The 26,216-nt window shown below is 44.3% G+C and overlaps 2 protein-coding genes across 6 annotated transcripts in view; one reads left to right on the top strand and one right to left on the bottom strand.

Moving 5' to 3' along the window:
- Positions 1 to 1,147: 1,147 nt before the first annotated feature.
- On the bottom strand, positions 1,148 to 10,886 carry RPUSD4 (RNA pseudouridine synthase D4). The gene is made up of 7 exons (XM_082628518.1): positions 10,663 to 10,886; positions 10,112 to 10,277; positions 8,642 to 8,843; positions 5,496 to 5,589; positions 5,277 to 5,421; positions 3,538 to 3,635; positions 1,148 to 3,063 (listed from the first exon to the last, which is right to left on the bottom strand). Exons 1-7 carry the CDS (start codon positions 10,846 to 10,848, stop codon positions 2,836 to 2,838), a joined length of 1,119 nt encoding a protein of 372 aa, XP_082484644.1. The 5' UTR covers positions 10,849 to 10,886; the 3' UTR covers positions 1,148 to 2,835.
- Positions 10,887 to 10,945: 59 nt separating this feature from the next.
- FAM118B (family with sequence similarity 118 member B) overlaps positions 10,946 to 26,216 on the top strand; it is a 55,491-nt gene continuing 40,220 nt past the window's right edge. For 4 of the 5 annotated variants that reach the window (XM_082628519.1, XM_082628522.1, XM_082628523.1 and 1 more), the window contains exon 1: positions 10,946 to 11,045. The gene's annotated coding sequence lies outside the window, so the exon portion shown is untranslated. Of the gene's footprint in view, positions 11,046 to 12,134; positions 12,259 to 26,216 lie in introns of those variants that run through there. The other variant, XM_082628521.1, reaches the window with a different exon arrangement.

Below are 26,216 nucleotides of genomic sequence, written 5' to 3' on the forward strand. Positions count from 1 at the left end.
AGCAAACAGCAGAAGCAGGAAACTCGTCTTGACCTCCTCCTCTCCTTGCCCTTCTTCCCTGAAACAGGTCACAAACCGTCATGCAGAGGTGCCCTCCCCATACCTGGAGAAAAGGAGCATCCTTACCTCCAAAGGCTGAGTCGCCAAGAAGAATCCTAACTAACAGGCCTTGTGAAGCTTCCCCCGGTTACTACAGTTACTTCCTCCCCCTAACCCATCACATTCCTCCCTGATGGGCCCCTCTTCATCAAAACTAGCGTGAAAACACACAGGTAGTTTTCTGGGTGTTTCTCTGGGTCTTCATTTCTTTATGAAAACTCTCATGCCACGTAAAACTTGTATCAAATATATTTGTATGCTTTTCTCCTGTTCATCTGTCAGTTCAATTTTTAGACCCAGCCAGGGACCCTAAGAGGGCTGTGGAAAGCTCATTCCTCCCCTTGATTAGTCGGAAGTGCGGTGGCCTGGGAACCCCCGCGCTTGCAGCTGGTGTCTGGACAGGAGTCCCATGCAGCACTGTGCCCTTAACCTGTGGAGTCTGGCCTCACTCTGGGCAGGTGGTGTGGGAAGTACACTGCGCTGTCCGCCCCACTGGGGGAAGAGGTGTCTGCACCCACACAGCATGCTCCGCACAAGCACAGACAGAAGGCCGTGTCTGTATATCCTTCTGGGAGCTCTGGCTAAAAGTGGCCCAGAGAGCCAAGGGCAGCCGATTGAGAAAACATGGGGGTGTGTTTTGTGGGGTTCTGTCGTAGTTACACCAGCCCTCCACTGTCCAGAGCCCAGGGACCCAGGATGGTCTCAGCACACCCTGAGCTTGGTTTCTGTGGGAACGAGCAGGTTGCCTGTGACCCTACTTCTTACCGGCTCTGCCACTCCACCTTCCCCATCTCTCCCCTCGTGGTTGAAGGCTGGCGAGGGTGACACTGGTGCCCGGGGAAGTAGGACGTAAGTGCATATTCAGAGAAGGGGTTTAGAGGGAAGGAGAGCAGACTTGGTGACTAACTGGATCTGGGGGCAGGTGTGAGAGAGGCGTTGAGGGTGATTCCCAGGACAAGGTACTATACTGTAAGATTAAAAATGTTTTATTTTTTGCTTGTTTTTAATATATTATTTGTGTGAAAAGTGTTATAAACCTATTACAGTACAGTACTATACAGCCGATTGTGTCAGTTGGGTACGTAGGCTAACTTTGTTGGACTTACAAACACGCTCTCAGAACGGACTCGCTCGTATGTAGGGGACTTACTGGACAGTTATTTCATCTGTGCTTTTGAAGTTCAATCCATCATGCATGGTAAAAGGCATCATGGAAACAGGAAAGTGGGTTTTTAGAAAGTTGTATTATCAACACAGAGAGAACACCTAACGACTGTTCTTGGGGCTTCTCCCCAACTGTGCTGTCATTCCGAGTTTTCTCAGCTCAGCCTAAGTAACGTGAGGTGTATTTGTTTGCAAGGTGGTACTGTAGCAAGAAATAAGATGGGAGCTAGCTGGACAAGTGAGTGGGATGGCCGAGATAACTTCCTCCCGCGGGGTGCTCGGCTCAGCATCTCCCTCCTGAGACCCAAGGATAGGCTTGCTTCCAAACAAAGGGGATTCAAAAAACCGGCAGCACCCTCAAAACCCCATATTTACAGATTAATCAAAGCCATCCCCTAGTCTAGAAAGGACAGATGCTACATGGAGCTAAAATGCCAACTACTGATCCAGAACTTTCAAGATGATCCCTTTCCCCAAACTTCTACACCATTCTTTAGATCGCAAACAGGAAGCCTGCAGACCAAATCCAACCTACAAATATGTTCTGCTTGGCTATCCAAGTGTTTTTTTAAAAAATTCTGATTTAGTTAGCAATATACTGGGAGATTTCACATACATATCTGGGTTTCCTGACTCTCTGAAAAAAGTTAGGATCTGGGTTTCCTGACTCTCTGAAAAAAGTTAGGACTTCCCTGGTGGTCCAGTGGTTAAGACTGCACTCTCAATGCAGTGGGCCCGGATTTGATCCCTGGTCAGGGAACTAGATCCCACATGCCGCAACTAAGAGTTCGCATGCCACAGCTAAAGATCCTGAATGGCATAACAAAGATCCCGTGTGCCGCAACTAAGACCTGGTATAGCCAAATAAATAAATAATAAAAAAAAGTTGGAAAATCTGTTCCCACAGAGCAACCCGCAGCTGGAGCTAACAACTGCCCTCTTTAGACATGTGGGTGCTCCCCATCACGGCCTTACACCCTGCTTGCTCCACTCGTTTTTGTTAACTGCCTGCCATTTACACCCGCTTTGCTTGCTCACTGAACACCCCTTCGCAGGCTCCACAGTCACTAGCACAGTAAGGGGCCCGAGCTGAGGCTGAAGGGAATCCTTGTAGTCTATGATCGCTGGCTACAAAATCTGAGACTGAACAAATAAAGCAGGAAGGCTTTGCTGATAGATCCTGCAGCTCCATGAGGACAGCAGAAGCTGCTTCTGAATCTCTATGAGCTAGACAACCATTATGTTCTCTCCAACCACAGGAACTTTCCTGACAGATCAAGAGCTTTATTGTTGGGTAAAAACAGTTCCTGATCACAGATTCTGTGCTTTAGTTCTCCTGGTCCTGGGCTCTCTTCCACTCTGAAGCAGGGAAACTGCCTGCTGACTTTCCCAGCATGTGGCCAGAGTGTCAAAAAACAGACACTAGTCCTCAGTAAGAGCCCTGAAGCAGCTGTTTCTTCAACTCATCACACCTGGCTCTTCTGGAGTCTGTCCCAAGTGAGAAGTTAGCAGAGTCCCTTAAACAGAGAGAAGAATTCAGGGCAAACTGCCCAACTGTCTTTACTGTGCTCCTCAGTGTGTGGCTTCCTTGTCCCCATTTTGATCCCGACTCGGCATCTTTAAGCCCAGACGGTACAGGGAATGGACAAAATATCGAGGAGGCTTGCAGACCAAGTTGAGTTCCTCCTTCCCGGCCTGCAGGGCAGGCAGAGTCAGCTGGCAGGCATGCAGGTGAAGGGGGATGTAGCGGGCCTTGGACTGCGGCAGCCCCAGCTTCTTCAGGATGCAGGCAGACAGCTTCTGTGCAGAGGAAAGAGCTCGTGAGCGCAAGGCCAACAGCTCCTCCTTGACCAGCGTGTGGGGGCAGAAGACCTCCACTTACGGGGCCCCCTCACTAACTCCCGGAAGACACAGTGACGGACAGCCTGCTTCGGGGCCATTTCTAGGAAGGGTTCAGAGCCCATGTATGAGAAAACCCACCACACCAGGGAAGCTCTCCTTGGCCAATTCTCTGGCTTTCCAAGAGAAGGGGCTGTAACAGCAAAAAACAAAGTTTCCACCAAGGCTCTTTAGCTGTAGCATGAAAGCCTGCTTTGAGCCTTCAGAAAGTCTCCTAACTGCTTCTCAATTTCTCCATAAGCTAGATAACTAGCATGGTACTGTGTCGGAAGGCAATCAACACATCTTTGCTGTGACTCACTTCAGGGACTTAACAAGGGGAAAGCAAAAGTCCTCCCCCTTATTCTGTTGCATGTTGGGTCAAACGTATGTTACCTGGGGGGCCAGCCTGTTCCAATCTGAGTACTTGTGATCACCAAGGACTGGACAATCCAGTCCAAAAGACAGGTGAACTCGAAGCTGATGTTTTATTCCTTTAAAAAAAGAGAGGAAGGAAACTTATGAGTCGCTATTGAAACAATACCACTGGTGGCATCTGCTTCTAATCATATTAAATCAAAGGACAGGAAAACCAGCAAAGCCCCAATGACAATAAGGTATAAAGAATAATATAACAAACAGTAAGCTATTAGGAAATAAACATTATAAATACTGTTAAGCCTCTAAGTACTCCTCGCCACCACAGTTCCCTTTCCACCACAGATAACCACTGCTATCAACTCGGTGTCTATCATTGCCATGCTTTTTTAAAAAATAATTGTGTTGTATAACACGAAATAGTATTGCTTTATACATTTATTTTTTTTTATTGTGGCAAAATAGACATAAAATTTACCATTTTAATCCTTTGTTTTAATATAAATTTATTTATTTATTTATTTTTGGCTGCGTTGGGTCTTCGTTGCTGTGTGTGGGCTTTCTCTAGTTGCGGCGAGCAGGGGCTACTCTTCATTGCAGTGCGTGGGCTTCTCATTGCGGTGGCTTCTCTTGTTACGGAGCACGGGCTCTAGGCGCGTGGGCTTCAGTAGCTGTGGCTTGCAGGCTCAGTAGTTGTGGCTTGCAGGCTCTAGAGCGCAGGCTCAGTAGTTGTGGCGCACGGGCTTGGCTGCTCTGTGGCATGTGGGATCTTCCCGGACCAGGGATTGAACCTGTGTCCCCTGCAGTGGCAGGCGGATTCTCAACCACGGCGCCACCAGGGACGCCCCATGTTAATCGTTTTTAAGAGTACAGTTCGGTGGCACTGAGTACGTTCTCATTGTCGTGCAGTCACTACTACAGCCCCTCTCCAGAACTCTTCCATTGCCCCCAACTGAAACTCTGTACCCAGTTAACAGTGACTCCCCGCCCCCTGCTCTCTCCAGCCCCTGGTAACCATTACTCTACTCTCTGTCTCTATGAATTTGACTACTCCAGGTATCTCATGTACATGGAATCACACAGTATGTGTCCTTTTGTGCCTCATTTAAGCAGAATGTCTTAACGTTTATCCACGCTGCAGCATGAGTCAGAATTTCCTTCCTTTCTAAGGTTGCATTACATTCCACTGCACGATGTACCACATGCTGTTTTTCCATTCATCTGTTGATGGACGTGTAGGTTGTTTTCACCTTTGGGCTATTGTGAATCGTGCTGCTATGAACACCGGTGTACCAGTATCTTTTTGAATCCCTGTTTTCAATTCTTCTGCATATATACAGGGAGCAGAATTGCTGGATCATATGGTGATTCTATGCTTCATTTTTTGAGGAATCAATGTGCAAATTTTTAAATAAACGTAAGCAAACCATTTATTTATTTATTTATTTTCTGAAGGGAAGAATTGATTTATTCTATCATTTTAACTGAATATTTCTCACCCACCCAGGAAACTGATTAAGAGTAGGAGTCTGCCTAAAGCAAACTATTTGTATCCTTCTGCTACCTACTGTTTTCAACAGTCATCCCTATGGAAGTTCCCAGCCTCAGATCAGCACTGGAAGCACGCTCTGGTGCAACCCCAGAGCCCCCATCATACCAGCTGCTCAGGGGAGGGGGCGGAGCCCAGCACAAGGCCCTGGGTGAAGCTGAGGGGCAGCGGGGCTTCTCCACCCACTGCAGAACAGTGGCACCCTCACCGGTAATAGGCTGGAGCTCCAAGAGGGCAGAGGAGAGGGTGCTGCTCAGCACCCGGTACTGAGTCACAGCCAGGTGTGCGTTCCTGCTGGTCCGTGCCCTCACTATCTTTCCATTGTCCATGCAGTAGCTCGGGGACAGCGTCATCTGGAGCCAAAGAAATCAGGACACAATTTCGAAGAAAGAGCAGCAAACCCATCCCTCTGGAGGCGCTCACCCACCTTGTGGTGTCGTTCCTGGCCCTGCACCTCCTTCTCAACGATGGGAATGTCCACGACTCCCGCTGAGGGCACCGGGACGCGCATCGTGATGGCCCTGGGGGGACACACACAGACCCTCGCTTAAGCCACAAAGGTGAGTGAGGCTCTCCTTGCATCGGCTACTTAGAGGTTTTAACTCTGGACCTCCTGCACTACTGCGGTCAGTTCTTAAGATCAGAGGGTCCCAAATGATCTCTTGGTACAGTGCTTAGCCTGAGAGCTTGACACTATCCTTATAAGCCTATCTTTTTTACAACTAAACTAATATGTGCTGATTGTAGAATATTGGGGGAAAAAACAGAAAAACAAGAAAAAAATTATATTAATAACACGGTCACTCATCCAGCCTTTAAAAATGAGTATGTACAGCTTAAAGTGAAACTAGGGTAATACAGTTTTGTACCCTGTTTTTCTTTTTTAAATAATAAAAGACGGTAAGTTCGAGCTGCATATGGAATAAATGAATGAATTGAGTGAAAATTTCACAGGGCCGCTCCTGCCTATTTGCCAGGTCAATAAAACAGGGAGGAACTGTGCTCAGAAAAGCCACAGGAACCCCAACCACAGCTCAGTAAGTCCCTCTTGTTGGAGGTTTCCCTCCATCACACCACAGACAGACAGAAGACTCTTTAATCTGTCCTTATGTCCATGCCTCTTCCAGTCAATCAGCTCTCCTGGGTACTTGGTGGCCTAACACAGAATCACTGTCCCAGGAGTCACAAGCCCAGATATAACACTGCACACCCTGGACAACCCACTGCAGGTTGGTAGCAGTTTAGGCTGCGATCTGATACATTTTATCATACTTACACTGAGTTGTAACTACGAGTTGACCCTTTCTAATGACCTAACACTACTGCTCAAAAACGTTCAGTCAGTAAATATTCACTGAATATAAATAGGCACTGATTTTGGTAGGTACTAGTTCTAGAAGGATGAACAAGAAGACAAAAATCCCTGTTCTTAAGGAATTCCAAATCTAGTAAGGAGACTCAAACAAATAACTAGAATATAACAAATTGTTATCATACTAAGCCAGCAAGTGCTAATCAGTTGCCTGCTATATTCTACTTCTAACTTCTATTTCCTGCACCTGGTAATTAAGGCTGTCAGTAACCAGGTTCCCGCCGACCCTTCCAGCACTATCTGCCACCAGCCCCCGTTCCACACCAGACTGTAGGCCTTACTCCTACAGTGCCCGCTGTTCCTACAATCTGGAACACGTTTCTCCACCTCATCTATCAAACCCTTCATTCATCGAGACCCAATTAACTGACTCCAAGTCTTCCACGAAGACTTTTCTGATACAGAAAATGGTTAGCGATTCTGAACTCTTACAGACAATTCTCACAAATAACACTTTTTATAGACTTACATTTTGATTACTTGTATACATAATAATAGTCTTGATTTTCTATCTTTCAGCCTTTACTGTGATGTGGGTGCTGTGTTAAACACTTCACATGCACTGTCTCACTTAACTCTCTCATTGACTCCATTATTCCCATTTTCCATATGAAGACAAAGCTTAAAGAAGTTCAATAATTTGCCTAAGGTTCTACTCTGGTAAATGACACAGGTGAGAGCTGAACACAGATCTTGCTGAGCTCTTAGCTACCATGCCAAACTTCCTCCGTTACCTGTAATCTCTTCTTACGGTGATTCTTAAACTTGATTCTACATCAGAGTCATTTGTGGAGCTTTTGAAAAATATAGATGCCCAATCCCCACACCCACCAGACTTATGAATCAGAACCTCTGTGGGTGGGTCTCAAGCATACAGATTTTTTAAAGGCTCCCAAGATTACAAAGCAGCTGCAAAATCAAGGACTAACAAGCAAAATCTAAAAAGAATACTCACAAATCAAACAGAAAATAGGCAAAAGAAAATAGTCTGTTCACAGAAACGGAAACGCAAACAGCCAGTAAACACACACACACAAAAATAGTCAACATCACTAGTACACAGGGAAACAGAAAATAAAATATCATATATATTTTTTAACCCATCAGAATGGCAAACCTTTTAAAAATGCATTGGTCAGGGATAAGGGGAGGTAGATATTCACCACTCCTAGCAGGAGTAAAAACTGACATAACCATTTTGGAGAGCAATTTGGGTAGTAACCATTCAAATTTCAAATGTGTGTACCCTTCAACCCAGCAATTCCATCTCTGGGACTCTGTCCTAAGGATATACTCACATATTCTTTGCAATAGGCTCTGAAAATTGGGAAAGTACCTAAACACCCATCAATAAGGAAATTATGATATCCATACAACAAATACATACAACAGAGCCATTAAAAAGGAGATAGCGCTAAATGTACAACACAAAATGCTCTCCAAGATATACTATCCAAGTGAAAAAAGCAGCATGCAAAGCAGTGTAAAATATGCTGCTATACAGTAATATGCTTATACATGCCCCATATAACTCTGGAAGTTTACATAAGACACTAATAATAGGGACTGCTTCTGGAGAAGGAAATCGAGTAGGTGGGGGACAGGAGCAGGTTTCATTTTTGCTCATGCATTTTCTTCTATTAAAAAAACTGAGGTAAATCTATATGCACTAACATGGAAAAGACCCCCAAAACAAAGAGTTAAGTGGAAAAAGAAAGTACAATATACATTGTAAAGTGTGATATATGTACACACATCTGTATGTAACATACACAGGCACACACACATAGTGTATGCACCAGACATATATGTGAGTACGTTGAGTAAGCACCAGAGGAATAAAACCCAAAGTACCCCAAGGGAAGAAACTAGAATAATAGAATGAGTGGATTCTCCAGGAGTTTTTTGCTTTATCTTTGTTGTCTGACATTTTACCACAGGAACGAAATCATGTATACTCATATAATTAATTTTTAATAATTTTTATGTAGAGCCATAATTAGGAACCACTATGCCACAATTAGGAACCACTATGCCACCAGACTCTAATATTCTAAGCACTAAACCTGTTTCCTATAATTTTTATATGCCCACACATCCAAGTTCAGTGCCTTCTATTACTGGGAGTTCTTGCTGTATGAACGGATGAATAGATGGAAGGGTGCCTACACCACCTCGACCGCTATCGATGGGCTTCATACCAGTACTTCTTTGTCACCTGACGGGTTCTAAACAACTCTTGGACTTGATGCGCCACTTCTTTTTCCCAAGCCAACACCATTACGCCTGTAGTTTCCTTGTCCAGCCGATGGCACAGATGCAAGGGCTCTGCCTTGCGGCCGTGAAGCATCTTCGCCAGGACAGGCAGTACATCACTGATGCAGAGCCGGACCCCAGGGCCACCTAAGAAGGAAAAAGCCAGAGGTTTGAGCGGCCAGGAAAAGATCCCACCAAAGACCTCTACCTGGGACAACAGCCCTTGCTGGATTAATAGTAAATGCTTTCTAGAGCCTTATTACTGAATTGTGGTCCAGGGACTAGCAACATATTAGTCTGCCCAGGGAGCTTGCTAGAAAGGAATCTCAGGCCTCCAACCCAGACTAATTAATTAAAATCTGCATTTTAACAAAAGGCCCAAGTGACTCATATGCATATTAAAGTTTAAAAAGCACCATCCTAGAGCATGTGGCTTTCTCCTCAGACCTATATGTATATATATATATATATTTTTTTTTAATCTACTTATGTGCTCATACTAAAATTAGCAACCAAAATGATGAGATCCGATATTTCACTATATAAACAAAGGCTTGAGAATTTGCCAAGTAAACCCTAGTGAGAAATGCAAGACCATGAGACCCTCCTGAGGCATTACAGAAGAGCTGAGAGGCTGGGCTTTGGGGTGAGACATTCCTGGGTTCCATTCTATGGACCCTCACAACTAGCCATTGACCTTGGACAGATTACTTACTCTTTCCAACTTTCAGTTTTCTCATCTATAAAATGTAAATATCTTGATAATAGTTATCTTTTGGGGAACGGAAAGGCAAGCTACTGGAAGGATCAAGAGAGGAAAAAAACCATACAAAGCACTCGGCAATGTCTGATTTAATTCGTTGTTTTCATGTACAACCTTCTCCATACCTCCCCCCAAAACATTCGTTCTTCTAGCTAAAATATGCCTATTCCCCCAGCAAAACCCTTTCCACAAATGCATTTTTTTCTATCAGTCTTTCCTGACTCACCCTAGCTGTCTCTGACAACTACATTTAACATTTATTCAAAAACATTAGGGTTTCCATTAAGTTCTAGGCACCCTGGGGTTTTGTTAGGTATACACCAACACACGTTATGTCCTCTTTCCCAGTTCTGATGGAAAATAATCTGAAGACAGGAACCACACAGCCTTTGTCCTTCTCTATAGCAATCCTCGGTGGAGGTCTGCACACAGCAAATTCCATAAATCACTGCTGGCTGCCAGATGTTTGCAAGGTGGGGACTGTCTTATTTATCTCTGCGTCCTTACTGGTTCCTCACAGAGGACAGTACCCCACAAAAGTTTAATTACTTTGAAAGCAAGGCTTCAGAGAGCCCCCCAGTAATGTTAGAGTTGCCCCTACGTGTAGCAGAAAGCAGCAGCGGCCCGCCTCCCTTCCCCACATGCTGCTTACCATGCACAGGGAGACCGTAGGGCTTATTGATGACCACAAGGTCCTTGTCCTGGTGGACAAGTCCTCGGCTCAGCGCCTTAGCAAGCACGTTGGGGTGGACGCGCTGCAGCTGCTCTGTGAACCGCAGTAGTTCTTGCACTCTCCGCTGAATAGGGTTTGTGGGCACCTGCGGAGAGAGAAGGAGCGACGGTAAATGCCTGGTGGGGAGGACTTTCAGTAAGTCTGGGTGAGAATTTGGGAAGGGAATGCCTGTATTTTTGCATTAGACTCGCCCCGTCCCCGAGTAATTTGAGCGCAGGGGTGGGTGTGTCTCGCCTGTACCCACGTGGTGCTTAGGGCCGGGGTCGGCAGGAGCCAGAGACCCAGCCCACAGGAAGATACCGCACCCTTCCGACCTCTCCCCTCCGCTTTCTCCCCATTCTCCCCCATTCTCCCACAAGTCCTCGACATTGATTACTTGACACGTGTCAGAGGACCCTCCCACCTCCCTCCCGGCCTGGGAAACCAGTGAGCGCACTGCCTCTTGGGAGTTGTGGTCCTTCTGGGCTCACCGGCTTCTTCGTCTTTTGTTCCTGTTTCTGGGCTCGAAGCCTCTCCGCTAATCGCTGGGCATCAAGGGGCCGAGAGGCGGCAGCAGCGGAACAAAGTGGCTTTGAGACAAAAGTGAAGAGATTCCCCAGACGCTGCCAAGAACCCCGGACCCAGAGGCCAAGCACACTACAGCTAGGAGCCACCATCTTGCCGAGAAGGGAGGTGCGAGCTAAGCCCACGCGCAGAAAACGGACTAGAGGGAGGAGGGAGTGGGTGGGCCCTGCGGGTCACGTGGGGCGGGCGGGGCGGGGTCCCGGGCGAGTCACGTGGGGATGATGAGCGCTAAGTGCGGCTGCGCCGGCTGGTAACTGCAACTGGAGCGGTGGTGTTTGGAGGAGACGCGGTGAGTGTATGGTGAAGCCGGGTTGGGGCTGGGAAATGCCGGTGCCTTAACGCTTTAACGTTTCCGCGTCCCCAGGGCTTCCGTTCTCGGAGACCCCTGTCTTGGGAAACCGTTTCTCCCTTTAACAGACGACCCCACTCAAAACCACCTCCCCGCCCCCGCGCCCGGGAGAAGCGTGCCCTATGAGCACTCGCCCCAGAGCCGTCTGAGGCGCCCACCTCGTCCCTTTTGGCAACCACGTCCCGGGTGCTCGGCCAATCCCTCGAGGGACGCCTCGCGTCCTTAATTTTTTCCTTACCGCTCGACCTTCGGAGATGCGGAATCTGTGAAGCCTCTCCACCCCTCATCTCCTGACTCTCAACCTCTTTGTTTCACGTTGTAACTAGTCCTTCTCTTCCAGGGGCGATGGGGAGCCCTTCCGTTATCCACGGGTCCATATTTTCTTCCTAGGGAGCACCTTGAGTTTCTTCTGCCTTCAAGAATTCATTTCGTGGCGTCTCCTCCATCCCTCCCCCCACTGCTTCCAAAGAAAAGACAAAGTACAGAGCAGGAATCTTCCCTTCCCTTTTCCACTTCCTTCGTTTTCTCCATCCCTGGTTTGTAACTTGCTCCAGACCCTCTCCTTCTCTTACAAGGTGCAATGTTGGGACTCCCATGCCCAAACTGGCAGGGACTTCACTAAGTCAAGACCCTGTGACTTCACTAAGGAGTGGCAGGGAAGAGGAACATCTGGTTGGGATGGTAATGTTAAAAGTACCTGGGACAGACCTGCCATTTTTTAAGAAGAAAGCTGATGCCGAGCCCTGAAGAGATCTCAGGAAATTAACGGATCTGTGCTGACGATCGAGGAAACAGTTTTTTTTTTTTTTTTTTTTTTTTTTGCAGTACGCGGGCCTCTCACTGTTGTGGCCTCTCCCGTTGCGGAGCACAGGCTCCGGACGCACAGGCTTAGCGGCCATGGCTCACGGGCCCAGCCGCTCCGCGGCATATGGGATCCTCCCAGACCGGGGCACGAACCCGTATCCCCTGCATCGGCAGGCGGACTCTCAACCACTGCGCCACCAGGGAGGCCCGAGGAAACAGTTTTTAAGACTGCTTAGAATGAAGGCTGCCTGAGGAGTTAGAGGAGGTAGTGAAATTAAGTTTGCGTCCTACCCATCTAAAAGGGATTGGCAGAAGGGAGCCCTGTAGAGCATGAGATAAAGTTGAACAGGTAAGTGGAGCTAGCCTATAGAAGACTTTTAACTGGAAGAAGGGTTTGAACTGGATGTGGTAAGTAGGGAGGAGTCTTTGAAGATGCTAGAGCAGGAGAGAGACACCTTGAAAGTGGAATTCTGGAAATGAATCTGGCAGTTGAATGCAGGACAGATTGAAAAGGAGAGGGCTTTGATAGCTGGGAAATCAGCTAGGAAGCTGCAATCTGAGTGCTCAGTAGAAAGGCTGTGCTTCATTCAGTGGTCTTTTTCGCTACACTGTACTGTCCTTTGAGTGTGAATTGGTTTTGAGTTGTACAGGTCAAGATGTGCTATTGACAGCTGCTGTTGAACTGTGAGTGCCTTAAGGACTCATTCATTTTTTTTATTCCCCGCATCTGGTACAGAGTAAACTCACAAATAAACTCACAAATATCCCTTGGCTGGCTGAAGTGCATCAGAGGCATGGGTTAGGTGTGTCTGAACATTTTGAATTATCTAATTTCTGTCCATTTTTGACCTAAAGAATGGAGGTAGGAGTACATGTATTTGTAAAGAGGGGGAAAGAAGACCTTTGTATGTTTCTCTAATAAGAGAGGTGATCAGGGTATAAATGTGAAGAATTTGAAGGGAGATTGAGAAACAGCTTCTCTCCTACTGTTTTTTTCCCCTGCAAATTCCCAGGAAAGACACAGATCTAGAGAAGTTGAGAATTACTACCTTTTACTGATAATGTCCCAGCCCCAGGTTCTAATTTCACTAAGCAGTCGCACATCACGTGTTACGTAAGTATGTGAAGGCTCCTTTCCAGGGACTCTGAAATTTGGACATCAGGACTTAAATTCGTATCGTTACATTAATTACAAGCCTGTTTTAGGTGTAGAACTTTTATGGTTTTGGGGGGGGCTGCTGGGGAACCTTTTTCTGCCTTAACCTGTCCTTAATGGCATTCAAGAAGTGACCCCTGTTCCTGCAGAATTGGCCTTCTGTGGCAGGAAACAAAATGAAGAACCAACTCAGATGTCATTGTCAGTGACACAGAGCTTGTGTTCTTGGGTTTCAGGTTAACCCAAGGCACACACTATAGTGCCTAGGCATAAAAACACTGGTCTCTTTTTTTCTGGAGAAGGAACTTTTAGGTTTTTCTTGTTGAAACTTTGTAAGAGAAGTTTGAAGAATTCAGAGTGTTTGTTTGCTTGGTATCACAGTACAGCTTTAGCCAATGTGGCTACAGAAGTTTGGCTCCTTAACGTTTATCCTTTGAGTCTGGCCACTTGCTGATTTGAAATAGAGTTGCTCTCAGTACACAAGAATTTATGTAAAGATACATATTGCCTCCTTTCTCTTCCTCATTCAGTTAATGCTGTTTTAGATAGCTCATTTTTCCACTTCTGCACTGATCTCATATTCTCTTTTTGGTTGGGGACTCTTCTTATCTGGACTGTTTTCTCAGTATAAGGAGGGAAATTCTATTAGTGGTGTCTTCATTCTTATAGAGTACAAACGTGGCTTATCTACCTAGATCTTGATGTATCATAATATGTGCCCCCCCATAACCATATAAAGAAGAACTTGATAATTTGTTTTTAAGGATATTTTCTAACCTGTGCAAGAACAACTAAGCCTTCTTTTTATTTCATAAATACAAACAGGGACTAATAAAAGAACTTGTGTCTAAATATCCCAAATTTAAGGTTAATTAATGGCATGAGGTTAAATTCTGGTTCCTTGAACAACGATTTGCTAGTTGCAGATTAACCAGCGATTCAGTTTCCCTGAGGAGCAGGAAGTACTTGGATATTGTTTTATGGTTTTAGAGAGATTCAAAGAAGCAATTAGCAGTTCTCTGGAGGTGCCCTGGAAAGAGCAGTTGTCGGCAGCTGGGAGATCTGGGGACTGGTCCCAGTTCAGCTGCTTGTGAACTTGAGTAATTTGGGCTTCAGTTATTTGTCTTTTAAAAGAAGATCCTTGGGCTTCCCTGGTGGCGCAGTGGTTGAGAGTCCGCCTGCCGATGCAGGGGACATGGGTTCGTGCCCCGGTCTGGGAGGATCCCACATGCCGCGGAGCGGCTGGGCCCGTGGGCCATGGCCACTGGGCCTGCGCATCCGGAGCCTGTGCTCCGCAACGGGAGAGGCCACGGCAGTGAGAGGCCCGTGTACCGCAAAAAAAAAAAAAAAAAAAAAAAAAAGATCCTTACTAGCTCTAAGCTTCTATCAAGATTTTCCACTGACACTTAAGTGCTTCTCTTTCTTAACAAGTGGAATTTATTTCAGACTTACCTTGAGTACATTTAGCATTGGCACAGAGAACCAGGACTTTAATCCTGTCCCCACAATTTAACCTTATGCCACTGAGCTAACATTTATGTTTGGAGGTTACTTCATTAGTGCTGCTGGAATACACCTTCAGATTTCCTAGGTGGGTTGTGGAAAGGAGTGCAGATAGAAAAAAATTAGAAAACAGTGGTATTGACCTATACCATGTGTATTAGTTCTTTTTTCCATGCCAGCATTTCAAAGAGATTCCATTGTCCTGTTGCCCCTTGTTTCACTTTTTTTCAGCTTTTGAGCAACGATCAGGGCAGGTCTAGCTTAAATCACTGCTTCCCAAACTTTTTTCATACTGTGACACACATGGAAATTATTGTTGTGTCACTGAGGAAAACTGGCGGTGACCCACAGAAGACAGCTGGCCTGTGAGCTGTGGCTGTCCCATCCCCACCTGGCCATACACTGGCGAGGAGATCCCTGTCCTGTGGCCCATGTGACCCTTAGGAAGGTCAGCATTACACATTCAAAGTCTTTGTCCCAAACTCTGCCTATCAAGAGGAACTGTATCACTAGTTAGTCGTTTTTTTTTTTTTTTAAACCAAAGCATGTTATATATTAATTATCCCTTGAAATGTAACCCATTTTTACCTGACCATATCTGGTTTGGGGGTTTAATTTCTTTTTTAAATTATTATTATGTAAGTTTCAGTTGTACAGCTTTATAATTCAACATTTATATATACTACCAAATAAATGGTCACCGCCACAAATCTAGTTACCATAATTATTTTCCTTAAGTCTGTGTCTAATCTGTTTTGCCCTTATGTGCCTTTATGCTCTTGGCTAGTTTAATATTTAAAGACCATACTTGTCCTTAAAAAGTGGCCTTTTTTTAAAGTGTGTGAATGGTAGTTAACTGATAAAGGGGTGGGAAATGCTTTTGTCATGATGCTTTGACCTCATTAGATTATGGGCAGACTTGCTCTGCCTATTTTTAGAAGATAGGGAATTTCTTTTGGGGGGGAATTTCTTTGAGTAGCTTATTTTATGTTTTCCATTATAAAAGTAATATAGAAAATGTGAAAATACAAAAAGTAGAGTGGGGGAAAATCATTCATATTTCTGTTTCCCAAATACTGTTAAAATAACATGGCTTTTCTCAACTTTTTCTTTTTTGTGTGTGCATTCTTTCTTAATTTTGGAAATTTTCAAACATTTACATGATAGAGAAAACTCTAATAAACCCCATGTACCCATGAGCCAGCTTCTAATACATCCAGCCAACACAGGGCCAGTCTTGTTCTACACCCCAAACTCCCAGATGGTTTTGAATCAAATCCCAGAAATAATCATTTCATCTGTAAACACTTCAGTATGTATCTGTCAAAGATAAGAACTAGTTTTCAACATAACCTCAATACCATCATCACACCTTAAAAGTATATTCCTTGGTATCACCAAGCAACCAGTCAGTGTACAGATTTTCCTGTTGGTCTCACTTTCTAACACTTCATTTGTTTGAATCATCAGGTTGAAAGAAGGGTCCACACATAATGTGTACACTTTTAATTAGACTAAAACCGTATGGGCATTCAAAAGAGATAATGTGGACTGTAAACCTTGGAGATGCTAAGAGCTTGCACTTCGGAGTCATGCAGACTGGGTTTCAGATCCAGCTCTGCCACTTGCTAGCTGTGTGACCTTGTGCAAGTTACTTAATCTCTCTCACTTTAGTTTTTTTATCCTGTAAAATGGGAATAATATCTACCCTAAGACCACCATGAGGATTGAGTGAGTTAATGCAGGTTAAAGCCTTGTAGAGGGGCTTCCCTGGTGGCGCAGTGGTTGAGAGTCCGCCTGCCGATGCAGGGGACATGGGTTCGTGCCCCCGTCCGGGAAGATCCCACATGCCGCGGCGTGGCCGGGCCCGTGAGCCATGGGCGCTGAGCCTGCGCGTCCGGAGCCTGTGCTCCGCAACGGGAGAGGCCACAACAGTCAGTAAATACTAGCCCTGTTCAGCACCTAGCATAGCAGCAGTGCATAGATTTGTAGAATAAAAATAGAGGAAGAGTCAAGAGCTATGGAGTTTGGTTTCATTCTGCCATTTAGGGGAATCACTTCAAAGTTTTGTCCCCTAAATTTCTCGTCCAAGAAAGGGGGTGGAGTAAACAACCTGAAGATCGCTGAAATTCCAGTGCTTGCAGGAAATGAGGCAGGCTTAGTATTTTAGAAACAGCATGAGCTTCAAAAACAGACTGGGATTTGCATCACGCTTTGTTATTTACAAGCATTTAATCTTCTCAGCCTCAGTTTCTTCATACGTGCAGTGGAACCAATAATACCTACCTGATAAGATTGTTGTGATGAGCAGCAAGATACATATATCTGGTTCCTACTGTGTAGTAGGTACTCACATTATTAGTCAGCATTTTATGATTATAAAACAAGAATGTTACATTGGAGCATTTTCAACATCTTAAAGAGCTATGTATTTTGTAGCATTTATGTAAATGAAGATGACCAAGTATCTTATGGGAAAAGGAATATACACTGGAAGGGTGAACCTAGAAACTATGTTTCCAGAACATGGACAATGGAAAATGAGGGATTATTCAACCATGTTGACAAAAGCCAGAGGATATGAGGATCCCTAGAGAAATTCAGAAATTCACACCTGATCTTCTTTATCCATTCATCTATCGGTGGACACTTAGTTTGCTTCCACATTTTGGCTATTGTAAATAATGCTGCAGTGAACACCGGTGTGCATGTGTCTTTTCGAATTCGTGTTTTTTCTTTGGGTAAATACCCAGAAGGGAAATCACCGGATCATATGGCAATTCTGTTTTTAATTTTTTGAGGAACCTGTGTACGACTTTCTGTAGTAGATGCACCAGTTTACAATCCTACCAACACTGCACGAGAGTTCCCTTTTCTCTCATTCTCACCGTAAAGACACTCGCTACTTCGTGTCGTTTTGATGATGGCCCTTCTGACAGGTATGAGATGGTATCTCATTGCGGTTTTGATTTATATTTCCCTGATGATTAGTGATGTTGAGCATCTTTTCATGTGCCTGTTGGCCATTTGTATATCTTCTTGGAAGAATGTCTATTCAGGTCCTTTGCCCATTTTTTAATCAGGTTGTTTGTTTTTTTTTTTTGATGTTGTGTTGTATGAATTCTTTGTATATTTTGGGTATTAACCCCTTACCTGATGTTGTTTGCAAATGTCTTCTCCTATTCATAGGCTGCCTTTTGTTTTGTTGATAGTTTCCTTCACTGTGCAAAGGCTTTTTTTAGTTTGACGTACTGTAGTTCCATTTGTTTATTTTGCTTTTGTTTCCCTTGCCTGAGGAGAGAGATCCAAAAAAAATTGCTAAGACCAAGGTCAGAGAGTGTACTGCCTATGTTTTCTTCTAGGAGCTTTTGGTTTCAGGTCTTACATTTAACTCTTTAATCCATTTTGAGTTTATTTTTGTATATGGTGTAAGAAAGTGGGTCTTTTGCAGGTATTGGTCCAGTTTTCCCCACACATTTATTGACAAGACTGTCTTTTCCCCATTGTGAATTCTTACCTTCTTTGTCATAGATTAATCGACCATATAAAAAGATGTGGATTGTGTGTGTGTGTGTGTGTGTGTATTGTTAGTGATTGGAATATGCTGTGTTTGCTCTAATGATATTGTTGGTTTAATGAAAATGACTTACACTAGCTGTTATAAAGAGAGCTGCACTGTTAACTGACTCAGAAAACCAAATCCACTCTGAGTTTACTGACCCCAAAGTACTAGTCAGCATTTCCCCAACTTGCTTGATGATAAGAATCACCTGAGGTACTTTTAAAGCTACAGATCACTCCTCTAGAAATTTTGATTCAGTGAATGCTGAGTTAGGGCCCAGGAATCAGTCCCCCTCCCTCCCTCCCGCCCAGCAGACACTCCTGTATTTATACCTCTGCCCAAATGTCGTCCACCGTTGGTTGAGCCAGGTGATCCTGCATTGCTGTTCCATGTGTGTAGGTTCACCTTTGCCTGGTTATTTCACTTACCTATGTTAATTTTTTTCCAAATGCTCTAGCATATTAATCACATTCACATCAGTAACATTATCTCTGGGTGCACATGTATCACTTCTGTTTTCTATTGGAGCCCTGCATCATCTTCCTCCCCCCTTTGCTACTTCCTGTCGGTATCATGCAGGAACTGACCTTTACTCTCCTCCTGGGCTGGCCCCCACGCCGTCCCATTTCTTGGCTCACATCTTACATCCTAAGAAGTATCTGAAAGACTTTATTTTGCCCACAAACTTGTTTGATAGTTTGGAAGTGTAATCGAGTCCCAGGTTAGAAATAATTTTCCCTCAGAGTTTTGAAGGCCTCGTTGTACTTCCCGGTATCTGTAAGTGCCCTGGAGGTGTGGTGGTTCACACCTCTTCTACGAAACCTTGTTTTGTTGGTTTGGTTTTTCTTTTCTCCCTCACTGGAAGTTTGAGGGTATTCTCTCTATCCCTCGTGGTCTGGAGTTTCATGATTATGTACCCTGGTGCAGGTATTTTATTTCATCATTGACTATTCTGAGTGCTCAGTGGACCCTTTCATTCTGGAAATTCATGTCCTTCAATCCTGGGACATTTTCTTCTCTGATTCCTGTGATTTTTCTCTTGATCTCTTCTTTTCCTTTGATCATTTTTCATAATATCCATTCTTGTCATATGGATATGACAGCTTTAATGAGAGCCCATTATAGTTTTCAGTTTCCTGCTCTCCGCATTGGAGCAGGTTTGGGATCTGTTCCCAGAATGAATGTGATAAGAACTTAGCGTTTCACCACAGCTCTCTAGACCCCACTAAGGCATGTCCACGGGGACCTGGAGGGTCCAGCCCTCTGCTCACTTCCGGTTCCCCCATCACCCCAACTCGCCCACTGGCCTCAGTCACTAGAAATGCACTGCTTCTCTCTTTCTTCTGCTCTAGAAACATGCTCTGCTGCTCTTTGGGTGAATCCACAAGTACTTAGTATTTTAAAAAGTTAATTTTACTAAGACACTAAGGTAAATGAAGGAAGAAGTTAAAAAACAAGAAACCCGAAGGGGATTTATATCTAAGAAAACGTGTGGTGTAAAAGCAGGGGCACACTCTTAAGAATACAGTTTTTTGAATTGATGTCAGCATGAAACCAGGATGCTTACACTTGCTCCAAGAGTTCCTCCTGAAAACTGCTTTTCTCCACAGAACCAAATGGGATCACTTGTTCTTTCTACTTCGCTGTACCCTAAACGTATTCCCAGGTGCCTACGTGCAACCTGTTCGTTTTCTCAGAAAACAGAAGTGCTTTCCCCCACTCCCTCCGCCCCCATGCATTGTCCCCACCTCGGGGCCCAGGCCATCCAGCCCTCTTGTCTCTCCCTGTGACTCCTCAGTCTTGCACTGACCTCCTTCGCTCTTTATGAAAGTATGTTTTTAGGTCTCCCTAAACTGTTTTTCTCTCATCTATCTTTTTTCCTTAATTGTTTTCACTGGCCACTTTTTGAGACTGATGCCACCTGCTCTGCAAAGCAATGCTTTTAAAGCTGTTTCTTCTAAGTCAGCCTAGTCTTTCTAGTTCTGGTGGGGCTCTGTGGCAGATAATAACCTCTTTTTGGAGCTTTCAGGTTCTTGTTTCAGGTCTAAACAATGCTTTCATCACTCAGTTCATTTGCAGATCAAAGAGAATATTTTTCAGTTAATTTTTTATTAGGAAGAAATCCAAATACCCTGAAAGGAGTATCAGCTAGTTTACAGTTACAAGCTTAGCCACTTTCCTACGTTCCCACTGGTCCATCATTCTCTTGTTCTTAAGGGATTACTGAGATTGATCCAGGGAAGGTACTTGCAAGAACTTTCCTAAAGTAGATGACAGTTCTTTCAAAATCAATGAATACTTGTGCTGGTGCTTGAGACAGAAAGAAGGAAATAGTCACCTGTAATCCTATCTCCCAGAGATTATTTCTGCCATTCAGAGACCTCCAACACATGATAAGGAGCAGGCTTTTGAACTGTGTTTTGATCTTTAAGTTTGAAATAGGACTGTCTAAAAGTATGTTTGAGTTTTGAAGGGCTGTAATGAAACTTCTGGGTAGGTCTCTCATGGGTCTGAAACACAGGAGAGATCTGAGCTGAAGATACAGATTTGGGAGTCATTAGCACTTAGTTGGCCTCATAAACCATTGGAGTAAGTGGGGTGGGGAGAGTAGGGAGTAGGTAAAGTGGTTAAACTGGAGAGCCTGGGATGGTGCCATGAAGACAGTCCACATTCAGGGAATGGGCAGAGGAAGAAGAGCTTTCCCTCCAGGTTTGGGAGGAAGGCCAGGAAAACACAGTATCCAGGGGAGATGAGAATGGAATTAAGTGTCACATGCTTCCAAGAGGTAAAGGAAGATAAGTCCGAACTATTTCATTGAATTTTGCCATAATGGTAAGTATATGTTTACAGTTCCGTTGCCCCTAAAAGATGGAGACTTTTCAAGGGTTTGGCCCTTAAGGGTATAACGTGAGTCATCTCTGGTGAGACAGTATTGAGTTGTGTCTCTACAACGTGGACTCTGTGGACTCTGGCATCAGCATCCTGTATCTACTGTGTAATAAATAGCCATGTGACTGCTATTGAGTTACTTAATGTCTCTGTGCCTGTGATATCTGTGACATGTGATGGTGATGGTGTCTGCTTCATGGAGGAGTGAACGTTGTAAAGTGCAGAAAACCGTGCCTGGCTCACTGTAAACCCTACATGGTGTTTGTTGGAGGTGAACTGGATGCGGTAATAGTATCACTTTTAGCCCAATGCCTGGCATTTAACAGGTATTTTAACATGAAAATTCAACAACTTGTGACTGCAAAGCAGTGGATTTGCTGTGACTAGTACAGTTCCAGTCATTTTAAACTCTACCAGCATATACAGAATATAATTGTGCCAGGCCAGAGGAAGAACTCAGGGGACTGAGAATTCACTGCATGTAGCTTTTAAACTGTGTAAAACTCAGATAGGGACTTGAACCTACATGCCGAGACTTGAACCCAGCCTAAATCCTAATTGGGACTGAACCCAGCCAAAACCCACGGTCTACCAACTGAGATCACACACCTGGTTTCAGGACTTAAGGAAGCTCAGGTTCTTGATGTCTCATTGCTGAAAGAATTCAGTGAGAGAGAAAGTGATAGGTAAGAAGTGGATTTACTTAGAAACACACTCCACAGACAGAGTGTGGGCCATCTCAGAAGGTGAGAAAGGCACCAGGGTATGGAGTTGTCAGTTTTTATAGGGGTGGGTAATTTCATAGGCTAATGAGTGGGAGGAGTATTCCAGCTATTTCAGGAAGGGGCGGGGATTTCCAGGAATTGGGCCACCGCCCACTTTTTGATCCTTATGGATCCTTGGAACTGTCATGGCACCTGTGGGTGTGTCATTTAGCTTGCTGGTGTGTTACACTGAGTATACTGAGGCTCAAGGTCTAGTGGAAGTCGACATGTCCGCCATCTTGGACCCATTTGGTTCTAATCAGTTTATGTCATGTCCTCAGGCTATGTTATTCTTTCAAAGGTTGTGCCCTGCCCCCTTCCCTCCTGTTTCATTCCCCCCTCAGAGATTTTAGTCCCATATTCTTATGGGAAGCAGATGGGGGATGGTTCCTCCTCTCTAACTGCTTCAAGGCTGAGTAGAGGCGTCGACCCTGCCTGTCAGGGAGTAAAAATCTCTGGATGCCTGATCTAGGGGCCCCAGGGGCAGGACAGCTCCTTGTTTTAAGTCAGTATAGGCTGGAATCCTCATCTTGGTATAGAACTGTTGTAACAGCTTCCATAGCCTTTCTATGAATCCCCTTGATGATGAAGCACTTTTTGTAACAGCATCAGAGTGCAAAAGTATCTATAAATGGTAAAAGACTTAAACAGCATGGTTAAACATCCATTACAGTGTAATCGATAAAGAAACTTGGTTACTATAACCAGAATTACGAATGATTACATTTCACTTAATGTACCAAATAATCCTAGTTAAATATTTCTCTTTGAGATACCTCAGGGCCCCTCTAAAGTACCCCAAAAGTTACCTGGAAATCAAAAGAAACGTAATTAAAATTTGGTATTTGGGAAGTTTGTCAAAAAGTTTTCAAACACTTGGTCAAATAAGATCATAGGTCACTGTGAAACAATATTTATTTCTTAACCAAAGTTACAAAAGATCTCAAAAGTAAATACAGATCACTTAAAGGCAAAGAAACTCATACTATCGCTTGTTAAAAGCAGCATTTGAAGAAAACTTTGCAGGGAGAAACCGAATCTAGTCTTGTCCCAGCCCACTCCCAACAAATTCATTTATGCAACTAAATATAATCATTTCTCAGAAAATCTTATCATGCACAACTTTTTTCAGTTTGTTTTTTCTCATTCTTCCCACCTTCTTTTACTGAAAACATGCACTTTACTTTCCTTAAAAGTGTTTTTTTTCACATTGAGTTACTTTTCTTGTTGACAGATTTATAACAGGTAAAATAAGGTTTTATTTGACCCCTAGTAAACCTAGGTACGATAGAAGTATTATACTCAACATTGATGATTTTAAAGACATGTCTATATTAATCAAACCAACAAGTTTAAGCCACCTTCAATACTAGATATCAGTTTAGTACTGAATATTTTCCAGATGACGTGTACCTGAAATTTATTCTGTCCATTTTATTTTCTATTTGTGGGTATTTACATAAGCGCTTAATTTTTTAAAAGCCAATTAAGTAGAGCTCTTTCATGAATTAATTTTTGGCAGTGCCGTACACCTACAACACACTTATAGATACATATGAACACACAAACAGAGACCTCGTAGTAGTTCCCATTCCAAAATTTCAGTCCTGAGACAGGTACACCATAAAACGCATCAGTTACAAGAGGTTGGACTCAAATTTGGCTTCTGGCAGATGGAACAAATCAAGGTCACTTACCTAAACCCTTTTTACTAGTGTTTACAGAAAAGACACTTAAGATTTCTATTTATCCTTGACCAGTCAAGTTTTAAATTACTTGACCCTCTTTTGATATTGAAGGACTGACATACCCATTCACCTATGTTGGAAAGTTTTACCTTTCCTTGTTTAGCTTAGGGGAGAAGGCCTCTTCCAAAATTCCTATCAGGGTCTGAATATCAGCTATGGTCAGTTTAGTCAGACCAATGGCCTCCTATTTTGGTAATCTCCATACAAACATTTTTGAGGATCTTCCCTAGGTTTAAGAAATTTGTACCTTATATTTAGACACTATATAACCCTTTTTACTTAATAATCACCAGCTGGATATCTTTGGCCAAGCCCGGAACCTCAATATTCCATATTCCAGGGTCTCCTAAGGCTTCTATTTTAGCTTCAGGTTTTATCTGTTCCTTTTTGCTTTGTGTTAGAACCATTTGGTGATGAGGGTGGTTCCCTTGCCCCTCGAGAAACAGAGTGGCCCCTAACGTAGTTCATAAATCTCTTCCTATTAAAGGGATGGGACAGTCAGGCACAAACAGAAAGGAATGTAAAAACAGCTGGCCATTGATCTTGCACAAAAGACGTTCCAGGAAAGTGTGCCCTTGTCTCTTCCCTGACAACCCCATTACATATTCCTTATGATTGCTAAGGTTTCCAGTCCTTTGGGTTAAGACTGAGAAGGTTGTACCAGTGTCGATAAGAAATTCTGTCAAGTGCCCTGCCACATCGATGACCACCGGAGGCTCTACATTAGTTACATAGATGGTATCTCTAGGCAGAGCCAGTTTTGGCCTTGTCCCCCTTAGTCTTCTGTTCGCAAAACCATCAATGGCCGAGGGGCCCCCATCGCTCTCTGGCACCTGGGGCATTCCTTCTTACAGTGCCCTGGCTGTTTGCAATGGGCACATTGATCACAATCCTCCCTCCCGTGCCCCTTTTGTGCACACATGGTACATTGGCCTTGTATGGGTACCCGTGGACCTTATGGTCTACCAAGGCCAGATTGGTCCAGAAAAGCCGGCTTCCCCTTTGGTGGTCTCTGAACGAACAAAGCCACTGCAATCATTTGGGCCTTTTGCATATTTCTCTGGGAGCATTCAGCCTTTTGGGCCATATCTCTATTACTGAACACTAAATAAGCCCATTAGAACAAGTCATTCATTGGAGTCTGAGGACCAGGAGTTGTTTTCTGAATTTTGTGCCTGATGGCTGGGTCAGACTAGGCTATGAAATGCATAGCCAAAAGGGCCTGTATCTCGGGGGAGGAGGGATCCACGTTCATTTGGGATCCACAGCTCTGTAGGGTGAGCCAGTTAAAATGTCCTCTCTGTCCTTCCTAGAGTTATCCCTCCCGAGCTACACACTCCTTGAATCCCTTTTGGGTTCCATTGCCTAGATACAAGGCCGTGAAAATTTGACCATAGGGTACTTCACTCCATTTTAAATTTCCTAACTCATATGGTGGCCAAACCTGATTACATAACCTACTAAGTTTTTTCCTTTTAATTTCTGTTGTCCAAATCTTTCCCAGTCCTGGAATATATGGCCCAGAGGGGTATTGGTTGAGATTGATACAGCCTGACCCATTTCAGACAAGCTTGAGGTGATGTCTCTAACTCCCGAGCTATCCAGAATTCCACTCTTAAGTCAAAATCCACCATGCAATTTAGTCAAGATTTGCAGTTACAATTTTCGATACTATCGCTTCCAAGGTAGTCTCCCAACCAGGCGTTAGAGCCCCAGAGGTCACAGAGAAATGGCACAGAAGACGTCCCCATCGAACGGGAGTTGGTCTAACTATAAGTTGGGAATAAAGGGTCAGCATTTGTAAGGGTCAGAGGGAGGGGAGTAAGAGCAATAAAAAGTACACCTTCGTGGTCACACAGGTCTTCTGAGGTTAACAGAAGAAAGAAATAGAGCAGGAATGAATAAGAATGCAAGATGTAAGAGAGAAACCTGAGTTAAGGAGAAGAATACAGAGATTAACAGTTCTGTCCTGGACTTGCTGTTGGATGTGCATAAGTATACAGGGTTGACGAGGAGCAAACATCAGCAGAGCGTGTCCTCCCCATTATGCCTGGCTCACGGCATCCCACGAGCCTCTTTAAGATCAAGACCTAACTCAGCGTTTTCTTACCTTATCACTGTTTCTTCGTGGTCACTAGTTGAAACTGTGCACCTCAGATTGGGACTTCAACCCACATGCCAGGACTCCAACCTGGCCAAAACCCAGATTGGGACTTCAACCCACGTGGCTGGGACTCGAACCTAGCCAAAACCAACGGTCTTCCAACTGAGATCACACACCTGGTTTCAGGACTTAAGGAAGCTCAGGTTCTTGATGTCTTATTGCAGAAAGAATTCAGTGAGAGAGAAAGTGATAGGTAAGAAGTAGATTTATTCAGAGAGAAACACACTCCACAGACAGAGTGTGGGCCATCTCAGAAGGTGAAAAAGGCACCAGGGTATGGAGTTGTCAGTTTTTATAGGAGTGGGTAATTTCATAGGCTAATGAGTGGGAGGAGTATTCCAGCTATTTAGGGAAGGGGCGGGGATTTCCAGGAATGGGGCCACTGCCCAGTTTTTGATCCTTATTTATCCTTGGAACTGTCATGGCGCCTGTGGGTGTGTCATTTAGCTTACTGGTGTGTTACAGTGAGTGTATACTGGGGCTCAAAGTGTAGTGGAAGTCAACTTGTCCGCCATCTTGGA

This window comes from Mesoplodon mirus (assembly GCF_964341445.2).
Source record: "Mesoplodon mirus genome assembly, chromosome: 7".
Classification (NCBI taxonomy): Eukaryota; Metazoa; Chordata; class Mammalia; order Artiodactyla; family Ziphiidae; genus Mesoplodon; species Mesoplodon mirus.